We start from the raw sequence: 13,007 nt of genomic DNA, 5'->3' as shown, positions 1-13,007 counted from the left end.
GACAAGCCTAGTTCACATATTCCTGCTGCCTCTGATTATATACTAAATCAGGTCTTGACCCTCTTTAAAACTTTGTTCTCATTGTTACTTAAAATCACGGGACAAAAATGCTGTCTTGGAGTCTCCCATAGAAATGTAGAGGCTGCACTTACCTAAACAGAACAGACACACACAGCTACAGTTCCAGCGACGAAAGTGTTTACAGCGTTGTTTTCACGTGCGCGTACCAAAGATCGCACACACGTGGATACAGGCTGGTAACCTCTGAACGAATCCACTTCCTCTTCCGGTTTGGTACTCCTCCCGCCGTTGTGCACGTATACGCACTAGGCGCGGGAAATACAATCACGATCGAGTACGGAGCACAACCCCGACCCGACGCTGTTCTCCTCGGCTAGGAAGCTCACCGGCGCCGCTCGCTCGACCCCATGCTGCAGGCATCCATGCTTGGTTCCATCTATGCAAGTGGTTGATGACATCAACAATCTTCATACAGAATGGTGCAATTATTCCTTAAAAAGTAAGTTTCTATCATCTATGCCTTGGACTTGGAGAGATAGGTTGTGCCATATTTCCACTGGAGTTAATTGTAGAATATCTAACAGTAACACTAACAGTAACACTGAACAGTTTAATAGACAATTGTTATTGTCATTAGTGAGCAGCCATGGTGAGTCAGACTCAAAGTGTGGAATTCTGTAAATTTAATTTGACTGCAGTAACAGTAAACACCATGCTGCATGCATGAACATGAAGCCCTATTTTAACAGAGCTCAACTTTGATAAGACAGATTGGAAACTGTGCTCTAGCCTAGGCACAGTAGCGTACGTACTAGGCACCTAAGTAATAATAATATGAGGCGTGAGCTGAGCTGGGAACTGCTGCAACACCGACACACAGGGTAGGACGCATCACCACATTCTGTGAAGCGCTTCGCTTGTGCAGTGTGGGTCGCCTATCCATCCCACTATTCCCAGTTCGAAAAGCCGGGCTGCACCCGGTCCAAAGGGTTCTCCAAAAGTCATCTTTTAACGTTACAAGTAATAATAATATATCCCAATTGCCACAAACAAAAACTGTTATTTATATAACTCAGTTTACTTATTCATTCCAAGAACTATCACAGATTTGAACTATTGTATTAGTGGAAATTGAGCAAAGAAAATGGAATCCCATTGTCTTTGCTCAATTTTCCACTAATAAATTATATTCATTCTGGTCAGTTTTTCTGTTTGCATTTGTTACATAAACTTACTAAAAAATCTGCATCACTTAGGTGATCCCTCGCATTTATCCCCAACTTGAATTACCGGTACGGCGGTATCCTTCGGGTATATGCCAGGTTCAAGTGTGTACGCGTGTGTCTCACACAAACACACTGCTACCGGTATAACTTCTGACCATTCAAACATTGAGAATTTAGGGTTTCTGGAATGAACACTGAACTAGGGCTTTCTATAGCTCAGTCGGTAGAGCACCAGGCTTTCAATCCGGAGGTTTCGGGTTCAAATCCTGTTGGAATCCCATTTTCTTTGCTCAATTTTCCACTAATAAATGATAATGTAATAATGTAAATAATAATATGGGCAGTTTTTCAGTTTGCGTTTGTTAGATTTGAACTATCACAGATTTGATTCCCACCGACAGTCACCGGCATCGCAAACAAAGACTCCTTCAAAGTAGCAACCCTCCATTACATCCAACAAGAGCAAAGCAACTAGTTTCTAAAGCTTCACTCTCTGCACTGTGAACACCAGTGCACCCCCTGTCCGATTGGCCCCTTCTAAATCTTAGGGGGTGTTTCTGTTGGACAGTTTCATAGAAGAAGAGCCGTTTGACCAGGGTTAAAACTTAATAGAGTTAATATGAATATTGTTAATGATATATAATAGATGAATAATTTGAAATTTGTAAATACTAATCAAATTTGTATTGTGTTATTTTTTGTGAGCAAATGTTTCAATTCAGCCGTTTGGCTGCAAGAACATTTTTATATAGTGTACCATACCATACCAAAATTGTACTGCAACAACATTTGGGCAATTTTTTTTTCTTTTTTACCCTGCTACCAGTTAAAACTGTCCCTGCAAAATCTTGCTCGGACGTTGTTGCAGTAACCTTTGCCAAATTCTACCCTAGCCAGCTAGACCTATAGGATAATTACCCCGACATCTACCCTAACGACCCTAAATTCTGTTAAAAGGCTCTCGCCGTAACAATAATAACATTCCTTTGAATTGATTGACTCTTTATTTTACTAACATGGGCCATTCTCCACAAAAGGGCACCAACAGGGTTGGACAAACTATAAAATTTCGACATTAAAAAAGTCACGAAACTCATTTGAATTCAGAAACTTTAATACTTTGAGAACACATAACAACCAACGGGTGATTTTTGACACAAACACATTTTTCAAGAAATAGCATTGAACTTGAACACATTTTTTCATAGTTTTTACCACCTGTCAGATACGTTACCATTAGGCTTTAGACAAGAAAATGGCAGTGGATGTATCATTTGTGGACCATTAATGTAAATATCTATTTCAATGTAAACGTAACTATATGCGCACATGACTAAATAGTAATTCTTGAACTTTGATCGGTCCAGATGTAAAAAAAAAGTTTTGACGTTTGAAGCCTGTAAGTTAAAATCAGCGCCAAAATTATATATTTTCGTATAAGATACACAACCCTATATTGCAATTATTATCTCTAATACACTTTGATCTTATATTGCTTTGACACAGTAATAAAAGTCATACATAAGTACTGAAATTATCAAAGAAAGCTAATTGCAAGCGCACTTTACAACAGATTTCATACATTTCGAGTTACAAGGAAAGAAAAAAACGGTAACGTATCTGACATACTTCTTTCACAAAATTTGGTTACCTAGATTTGTATCTCAAGATGACGATAAACTCAGTCTTGCTTTATATCTTACATCCAAATGAATTACCAACCATAAACATTCATATTTATAGCCCTAGTTAATCGCCTTGACACTGCTCAGTAATACAAAGTCATACATTCATCATGATATCATTATGTGCATGCATTAACAAAATTTACGCAATAACATAATGGGCAAGTCCAAGATAACACGCGCGTTACGTATGGGACATTCAGAGACTTTTATGACCTGAAAAATAGTGTTAATGGCCTTTGATCATATTGAACTTTATCATGGTGATTGATATCTAGGAGAAGTATAATCATGTAAAAAATTGCGAAAAATGACCTTGACAATTATATTCTAGAAGAGAAAATATGTGCCGTTACGTATGGGACCAGAAAATTTTTGGTTTTTTTTACATTTTTTTCAACCTCAAAACTCTCTGAAAGTATTTCATTCTACAACTTGTAACTCACTGTGATGAAAGTCACAACACTCAAGATTATTACAGGTAAGTTTCATGTCATTAGGCAAAAAGCTCTAATTACAGGTTCTAATTAAAGAGAGACATGACGCGTTACGTATGGGACAGTTACGTATGGGACACTTTGTCCCCCATTCATTTAGTGTGTGGAGAACCATGTTTATGGGTATTTTGCATAATTATTGAAGTAAAATCAGTTGAAACTACTCAAATACTGATCCAGATTGTCAAGGAAACAATATTCCCCAAATATTCATCATCATAGTCATATTCAATCATATTTTCATATTTTATGACCAACCTGAGTATGCATGCCCTTTGTCCCCCATTCGTTCAGTGTGTGGAGAGCCATGTTTATGGGTATTTTGCAAAATAATTTTGCAAAATACCCATAACCAAATTTTTGCATTTAATTATTGAGGTGGAATCAGTTGAAATTACTCAAATACTGATCCAGATTGTCAAGGGAACAACATCCCCCAAATATTTACCATCATAATCATACTCAATCATATTTGATGACCAACCTGAGTATGTATGCCCTATTTTAATCAGGATAGTTACTACTAAAAAAATGAATATTTTAAAGTGTTTACTTCCATTGATGAAGGGCAGTTTGCCATTTAGTTTCAATAAAAAACAACTTGACACAAGAAATATTAATCTTGATAGATTTGCCTGCTGCGTGGAATTCCAGTAATCGAGTAGATGTATGATGTCTGTCTAGCAGTCAGGTCATTGATTTGAGTCACACCTCAGTATGTATACCCATGGATTTTGTTGTGGCTACTATTGAAAACTGAATAAGGACAATTTGTGTATCACTTGCAATAAAAAAAAAATCATTTTACTTTATTTTTTTTTTTTATATCACAACCATTTCAAATTGGATCTCCATCAAATTAACTTTGAATTCCTCTAGTCTTAGAATTGTATGCTTTTTAGTAATTCATATTGTTGGTTTCCAGTCATCTCATAAAATGTTGAAAACTGAATCCCCATTTCTACAAAAACTATACCATCCCTTTAATGCTGATTTTCATTGTGTATTTTGCCATCTTCCCTTCCCCCTTTCTGAAAATTGTTCAGTCAAGTACATGTATTGTTTCAAGTGTCTATAACTCAAAAAGTACGCTGTAGCTCCAAAGTTGGGATGCTTTCTCCAGGATGATTGACCATTTGTGCACTGAGAGACCTTCCCAGCTAGCTGCATGCATTCACATGCAATATATATGAGGATGTCCCATACGTAACGCATTTGTCCCATACGTAACATTATTTCAATGCCTAATAAAGAATATTTCTTTTACAGTTTTTTTCTTTTTTCTATGGTATTTAATTTCTCTAAACAATAAATTAGAACTTTCCAAAAGGGCATTCAAATAACCTTAGCAATTTCAGAAAAAACCTAAAAAAAATGACCTCATTTTGTTACGTATGGGACATCTCATGATAGGACACGAGCTAATTTGCATAATCATTTGCATAATCCCTAAATTTTCATACCAAGTTAAACTATTTGATGAACTTCTTATGTCCACATATTAATCAAATATCATTTGCTTTCCTTTGAATAAATATGAATTTTTATAAATGTCCCATACGTAACGGTGTGTTTTACATTTATGCAAATGAAGCCCTTGAAATTTGCATAAATTTACATAATATCATTTTTTCCTCCATGGAAATCAAAACTTCAACTCATAAGCTTCAAAATGATACCAAATATGTCAATATTGAGCAAAGATGAAATTTTGCCTTCTGAGGGGACCTTATCTTGGACTTGCCCTAATTATGTTCTGTTTGAAATGCATGACTGAAACTTGATTTAAAATGTACAATATAGTCCATTTTCTTCTGTTATCTTATTGATTAGATATCTGGCATTATTAAGGTGGAACAATATCAACAATAAAAATCAAATCTATATTACCTATACGAGTGCAAGGAAGATATACGGTCATGTCGATACGGTAACGTATCTGACAGACATCTATACTACAAAATGTTGTTACTGTGAATTATAAAGTAACATGACGATAGACTCGCCCTTGCATATCGTCTACATCAAAATGTTATAGCCACCTAGAACATATCATAACCTCGGATAATCGATTTGACATATTTCAGTTAGTAAAATTATTAATCGATAACATACACAAAAATGTTAACCCGAGACGTAACTATAATTCTGTTTCAAATATAATGACTGAAACTTTTGATATCTAATGGACAATGTACAGCCTATTATGTAGTTCTGTCCCTCTGTTAACGCATATAGATATGCAACATTATTCAGTTTGGAACAACATGATGAAGTTGAATAGCTCCGAGTGAACAGACAAATATTTCACTTCCAACGTATAAAGGTAACGTATTTGACTGCTGACAGTTTAATCTTATAAAGACAATGTTCACTTGGGCTACATGTGTTTCGGCTCTGCTCCTAACAAAAAGACCCAAAAGAACCTTCTAAAATAGTATAAAAGATTTCATTCCCAGCAAGTAGTCACGTTGCATATAGGTGTCAGAAGCTTTGTATAATGTATCAATATATTTCCACATGTCCTGTCATGAAATTTGTTTTAAAAAAGCCACGGAGTAATACGTTAGATAATGGTGGAAATAACGTAACCGACACAACCCTCAAGTAACTAAAACTTCTTTGCATTAACACATCTGATTCATCATCCACTCAAACATTTCGGTATCTTAAAACGTACACTATATTGACGTATTCCACATCTTCATTTTTTTTTTTTTTTACATTCATAGAGAGCCAAGACAAAAAAAAAAAACTAGATTAAGGAATCATAAATATTCTCCTTCCACGTATCAGTTGACAATAAACATTACGTTGCCCCTGTACATAATGTGGCAAGTTTTAAAGGGAAAATCCGGGTCGAAATTAATAAAATTAAGAAGGAAGAGAAGCAAAAAATACAATCCGAGTATACCAAGTAAGGAAGATAATACATTTCTAAATTTCACATCTTCAGAAAACATTTCTTGACCAGTCTTTATGAAGATTCTAATGAGCAAGTCGTTGATGTCATCCGCTCATAATTTGTCATTATGTTATACATGACATTTTTGAAATTCTTTTTTTGCAGAATACCTGTACAGGCAAAAAACATACCCTGATATTAAGATATGTCAGAACAAATTTTTATCTGTCATTCATTCTGGATTAATAGAGGGAAAGCTTTATACTAAATCATATATGATATATTAAATTTTGAGGATGTCTGAAAATAAAATGTGTAGAAAATTGTGAGGGGATTACATCATTAATTTGCCCATTTCAAAAAAAGAAATGTTTTCCGAAAAAAAATAAGATATAAACACGTCATTATTTTCCTTTTTCAAGAGTCGACATGTCTTGATCAGAAACAGGAACGCGATAATGGATTTGTCTTTTCCGCTCCTTCGCTAGAAACGTGGGGTCACTCTTTTTCTTTCTCTCTCTGCATCCATAGGCCTTTTGTATCTCAGCAAGCATTTTACCCATGTTTTTTTTCTTTCTAAAATACACGAGAGACAAACATAGAGGGGAAATATCAGCATGGGAGTTTTATATGCATATTATTTAATAAAAAATAACACATAAATATAATATATATATAGTCGTGTACGTAAGAACAGGATATTATCATCCAATAAGATTCCTTACCAGTCGGGTAAGATACGTTACCGTGCCAATGCAGGGTAATATTCTAACGTACATGCGAGCTATCACACACACGAAACAATATCATGCGTACACAAGATGTCTTTAAGCCGTATAACTGTTCCATCAACATTAAATAACTCTCAAATGTGTCATACTAGTCATATAAATAAATGAACTATAGGCCTACTCTGCCGATATTCAAAAATGAAATTCTTACCAACCACGTAGCCGGGACGAATAACAAACGGCGAGAAGCCTTACATCTCCCTCAAACTCTCGGTACTAAACGCAATGCAACATCACGCTCAAAGTGGCCGCCATGCTTTGAAGAGCAGAGAACCATTAGGTTATGCAAAATTAGAGAATTAGCGCAAAGTGTGATGCGCCTATTTTATGCACTTTATGCGGTAACGTATTTGACGGTAACGTATTTGACGGCCTTAATGTTCAACATTGTGTTTTCACAAAATAACAACTTTTTCTTTCGTAACTCCCATGTATGAATACAAGCAATGTAAAGTGCTTTAAAGAAAAATGCATTATAACTCTATTCTGTAATAGAGCAAAGTTTCAGTAACGTATCTTATTTCAGCTTATCGTAACATACACAATTGCAAACTTTGTATCTGAATATATTTATCATTATAGAGTTTCAGAATACACTATTTGTATTTATATAATCTTGAAATGGACTTCATTCGCTAGACCGACATACAGATCACTGCTTTATTGTCTTCATATTTTTTAGGGCGTCATACAAAAAGTAACGTATCTTATGGAGATTTGGAGACACCATCGCTAAGATCGCAGAAAAAAATATACAAACCTTTTTTCGCTAAGCATTATGCTTTTTTATTTAGGCACCGAAGGCACTATAAATTAGTGAACAAAACATAGATTTCTGATATTACGGTAAAGAGCGAGAGCGTGAAATATAATCACAGAGTAGGCTGGAGACATGGGTAAAATCAACAAATATATATTTCATGTTGTCGTATATAATTTTTTCATGAGGTGCTGTGACCTCAGTTGATTTTGATTTTACTCATTATATTCTCTAGTATAAATAAAAGTAAAAAAATTGGTTTCCTGATGAAAAAATCGTGTTTTATGGCCTAGAGAAGGTTGGAGACACAAAAATGCCCTTTGGTGCCCCTTTTCGGAGAATGGCCCACATGCATGCACAATAATCCAAACAGAATGACACACCCCTCACCGAAATCATGTGCATGGATTGTGGCCACACCCCTTTGCGTATGAATGGGTACCCCTCGCTCTCTCCTGCAGTTTTATTGCCTGAGGCGAGGAATTTTTTTCTCCCGATGTTTTCCCCGACATTTCAGCCTGGGCAAAGTCTGTTAAATCAGGGCTTTATAAGAATCACACAGCTCAACACTGGAGCACTGCATGTATATGTCTGTCATCAGCTACAGATTTACTTCACGTAGGCCCGAATTCACGAAGGTGGTACAAATGAAACCATGGTTTAAACCATGGACAAAAACCATGGAGTGCCAAGTGTCGCATGGAATATTTCATTACGAAATCAGTCATTTCGTCGATGAAATGATTATTTTGTAACGAAATGACAACATTTTGTATCTAAATGAACATTTCGTCCACGAAATGATAATTTGGTTAACGAAATGGTCATTTTGTCGACGAAATGACCAATTTCATAACGAAATATTCCGTGCGACACTTGGCGCTCCTTGGTTTTTGTCCATGGTTTAAACCATGGTTTCATTTGTACCACCTTCGTGAATTTGGGCCATTGAGTTCACAAAAAAGTTGTGTGAAAGACAGGTTAGATTTCAGTAAAACTATGTGTGTGACATGTCTTTCCCCTTTTTTTCAGTAGAACCTAAAAGTATTCAAGAGAATAATACAGCATTATTGTGTTGCATTTCATGCTGCCATTTGTGCAATTTCAGCTTTGCCCGTGGATTTTGTGGTGATGCCAAGCCAAGTACATTAGTCTAGTCTAAAGATCTATTTAGTAAGGGCATGATAGATCCATGAAAATGTTACTCTTGAATTTCATTGACCATGCTTGATATACACCATGTTCTAATTTTGTAAACAAAATATTTATATGATTTGTTTATTGTATGAGTTCCGGTTTGATGCTCATATTCTAAGATTTGTATGTTCTATGGAAAAAGTTAGAATCTTTCCTTCGTGTCATTGAGAGTGATATGTAACATAGAAAGAATTTCAATTTATTTCAGAAAAAAAAATTAATAAATAGATAGATAGGGAAATGTAGGAAAGCGTCTCGTAGATACTAATTTTACAAGATCTCTAAAACTCTAAAAATGATGAAGTTACTGTCATGTACACTCAAGTTTGGTTTGATTTTAGATTTCTTGCTTATCTTACCTTCAGAGCCAGCCCTGGGGCTCCTGCAGAGTGGATGCTGGTGGAGCTACAGGGAGTTATTGAATCTCCAGATAGCGAGCAAATCACAGGACGCTTTATTGGTGATCTACATTTTAATAATAAGGTGACCTTTTGTGACCTCATCAATCACTTTCCTGGTTATACTTCATTGATCATTGACTACAACACATGTTACCACACCCATCTGCTGCATATTTATTACAGACGAATGAGACAAACTATCTCACTCCCTCGGCAATCTGAATGTGTATAATATCTTTCCTCAGCTGCGCTTCGCAAAGATAGCTACATCCAGATCGCCTCGGAAGTGATAGTTTGTCTCATCACCTTCACCAACGTTGATTATCTGCTTACTGTATTAAATGTGACCATTATTGATAATGAAGAAATTACAGAGTGCCATATCAGGACCAGAGCTTTTGCATGTTTGAATTTAAATTTTCAACTTTTCTATAAACTGCATATTTGACTCTTAATTCTTAGTCGAGTAAAACAGAATACAAATTTTCTTCAGAAATCAATATACAATGTGCATTCAATGAGTACTTGTGGACACTACACTGACACATCCTTACAATCTTCCATTCATTTAGAGTATTTCAAAGATTAAAGATTGGATATTCAGTTATGTGATTATGTATACAGGTACTTGTTATAGATTAATTGATTTTTTTTCCATTTTATTAATTTCACTGTTCAGTCATTTGTTATTCATTCATCAATTAATGTCTTTCTCAGGGAGTACCAATCCTGATTATTGGACATCACATCCTCTATGGCAAAGTTTCTGACCTGGAGAAATCCTTCATTGTTCTGACAAAAAATGAGAATGTTAATGGACCAGAGCAGGGCAGCAGTGAGCCAGTGGTTGCCATGGAGACCAATTCCAGTGATGAACAGAATGGAGATTTGAACTGTGATCCTCAGAATAGCACTACGGATCTGAACCAGCATCAATGTGATGAAGATGCATACTATGTAGTGAAGGCAGTCATCCGGAGAAAGATGGTCTTTAAAACTCGTCCCAAGCCAATCATCACCAATGTGCCTAAGAAGGTGTAACTGAGGTTAGCCCTGGTTTGAACAGCTTGGATTGAAAAGAAGATGCTGTGAATACGGCCTCACTTGATGCAAGTGAATGCACCAGAACTAAAATATATTCTGACAAAATGCAAACTCTGCCATTATGGGAGTGCAAGTGTTCGACTAGAGAACCACGAGGCCGACTGAGGGAATCAAATCAATGAAGAGTTTTCTAGTCTGTTTGAGTAACATGAATTCCTGAAGCAATATAGCCACATTGTACAGGGGACTTGGAATAAACAGAACACAATGTAGTGCTATAAGACATTACATTTAGCTGGTTACCCACAAGTCCATACTGTTTCATGTATCACACATCGTCCTTCTTTCTTCATATGAGAGTGACAGTATACCAAGCAAAGTTTTCCAAAATTCAAACTGTGTGTTCCAGATTGTACTTCTGTTTGCTTTTTTTTTTCTTTTTTCCCCCCAAAAACAGCATTGGGAGGTTCCAATGTACAGTTCTTTATGCAATGTACATACAGGTGTATAGCTGTGTGATAAAATATTTTACCAGCACATGTATAAATTTATTTACAGTGTACATGTACAATTATTGTAGGAAGTAAAATGTAGTGTTTCATGTACAGCTACAAGTAAAGTGTATATGAATGTGATAGACAATGTCACTATTTGAAATACCTGGTAGTTTGGTTCTGTGAGAGAAACACACACACACACAAACACACACACACACACACACACACACACACAAACACATACATGTGTACAAACATGCACATGAAAACCTGATAGTTAACTTTATACTTACATGTACATATCTGATTGAATAGAAGACTGATTTTATGCACACCTCTATCATAAAAGTTGAGTCTGACAACCATATGGCTTGCTTGAGGCTTGCTGACACAGCAAATAGTGGAAATGTTCAAGGTGAGGATATTTTTACTTGTTGTATGTATGTATATGTGATGTCTTGATTCTGCAGAATTAAAAACACATGAACTTCATCTTACTTGGTCGACTGCAAAAAATTATGTCTGTGAAAATATCCACTTTTACAGAACAGTGCACTCCCATCATTACGAACACGGTTATAACGAAATTCCGGTTACAATGAAGTAAAAATTTCTTTGTATTTTCATTGTTTATTCATTCAGTAATAAAAAAATTTCAATATAACGAAAGGAAACTGCCGGTCGCGAGGATTTCACTAAAATGGGAGTCCACTGTATCCGGTAATGTGTGCAAGCTGGATTTTAAGTACAATTGTATATTGCAATGTATTGAAATTCTTTGGGTAAAAACAGGATCATTAAAAAGCTTGAAACATGTTCCTCATGGAGAATATATCCACATTTTAAAGGGTGTGTGCAGTTCTGGTCGAGGTGTAGATTTAGCTTTTAAAATTTTGCGAGATATTCAGAAACCACTCTATGAGATGTAAGGGGGAATGCAGTTCTAAGGGGAATCAAAAGTTTATTCGATGAAAATCGGTTTTGAAATGGCCGAGATATCCCCAAACAAGGTGAAACAAAGAGATCCTAATAAAGTTGTGGCATGTCGCCTTTTATTATTAGCACTTTTTTGGATATCTCAGCCATTTGAAAACCAATTTCCATCAAATAAACGTTGAATCCTTAAAATTACATGCTCTTTCATATTTCATAAGAGGCTTTTCATTATCTTACTTAGGAATGTTCAAAACATGAATCCCTACCTCAACCAGTACTGTACAGTCCCTTTAAACTACCTTTTCACATAAAAGCTAACATAATAAAATGGCTCTCATTAAATGAAGAACAAAACAATAGAGACAACTTCGTTCTGCTTGAAGGAAAAAAGTATTTTAAAAAAATGGTACAAATGGTACAAAAATACAGTAAACAGTATGGGCAACTGCACTCAGTAGGAATTCAGAATGCAATACAGTGGACTCCTGTTTTAACAAAGTCCTAAGGACTGGCAGTTTTCTTTTGTTCTATCGGAATTTCGTTATAACTGAACAAATATACAATAGGAAACAAAGAGGTGGTAATGTTGCGGCCTGAATTTTTACTTCATTGAAACCGGAATTTCGCTATAACCGTGTTCGTTATAACGTGAGTGCACTGTACAATGTACATGTGATTTTTTTTATAAAGTTTTCTTTGTACAGTGGACTCCCGTTATAACGAAATCCTCGGGACCGGCAGTTTTCTTTCGTCACATCGGAATTTCGTTATAACCGAACAAATAAACAATAGAAATAAATAGAGTGGATGACATTGCAGCCCAAATTTTTACTTCGTTATAACAGGAATTTCGTTATTACAGTGTTCATCATAACGGGAGTGCACTGTATAATCAATTTAAATGTCTAAAATGCTGAGCTTTCTATCACATACAGGTGTGCTACAATACTTTCTTCTTGGTATGTGCACATGGTCAAAAAGGCATATTGTAGACATAATCTCATGAACTGGGACAAGATCGAGATATGTAGTTGTCATGACAGCTTT

The 13,007-nt window shown here is 35.7% G+C and overlaps 1 protein-coding gene across 1 annotated transcript; it reads left to right on the top strand.

Annotated features, from left to right (window-relative positions):
* The first annotated feature begins 497 nt into the window (after positions 1-497).
* LOC139741654 (chromosome transmission fidelity protein 8 homolog) lies at positions 498-10,663 on the top strand. The gene is made up of 4 exons (XM_071652234.1): positions 498-520; positions 2,991-2,995; positions 9,450-9,565; positions 10,201-10,663. The coding sequence occupies exons 1-4, from the start codon at positions 498-500 to the stop codon at positions 10,522-10,524; spliced, it is 468 nt and encodes a 155-aa protein (XP_071508335.1). The 3' UTR covers positions 10,525-10,663.
* Positions 10,664-13,007: the final 2,344 nt, after the last annotated feature.

The sequence above is a fragment of the Diadema antillarum genome, unplaced genomic scaffold (assembly GCF_040938485.1).
Source record: "Diadema antillarum isolate AM-2024a unplaced genomic scaffold, OU_Dant_1.0 seq00000942_RagTag, whole genome shotgun sequence".
NCBI lineage: Eukaryota > Metazoa > Echinodermata > Echinoidea > Diadematoida > Diadematidae > Diadema > Diadema antillarum.
This window is presented reverse-complemented; position numbering and strand designations above follow the sequence as displayed.

Excerpts from the sequence above, each read along its gene's own strand:
- LOC139741654 (XM_071652234.1), top strand. The coding sequence starts at position 498 with ATGGTGCAATTATTCCTTAAAAA. Across the intron at positions 9,566-10,200 it reads ATCTACATTTTAATAATAAG|GGAGTACCAATCCTGATTAT; the intron begins GTGACCTTTTGT and ends TGTCTTTCTCAG.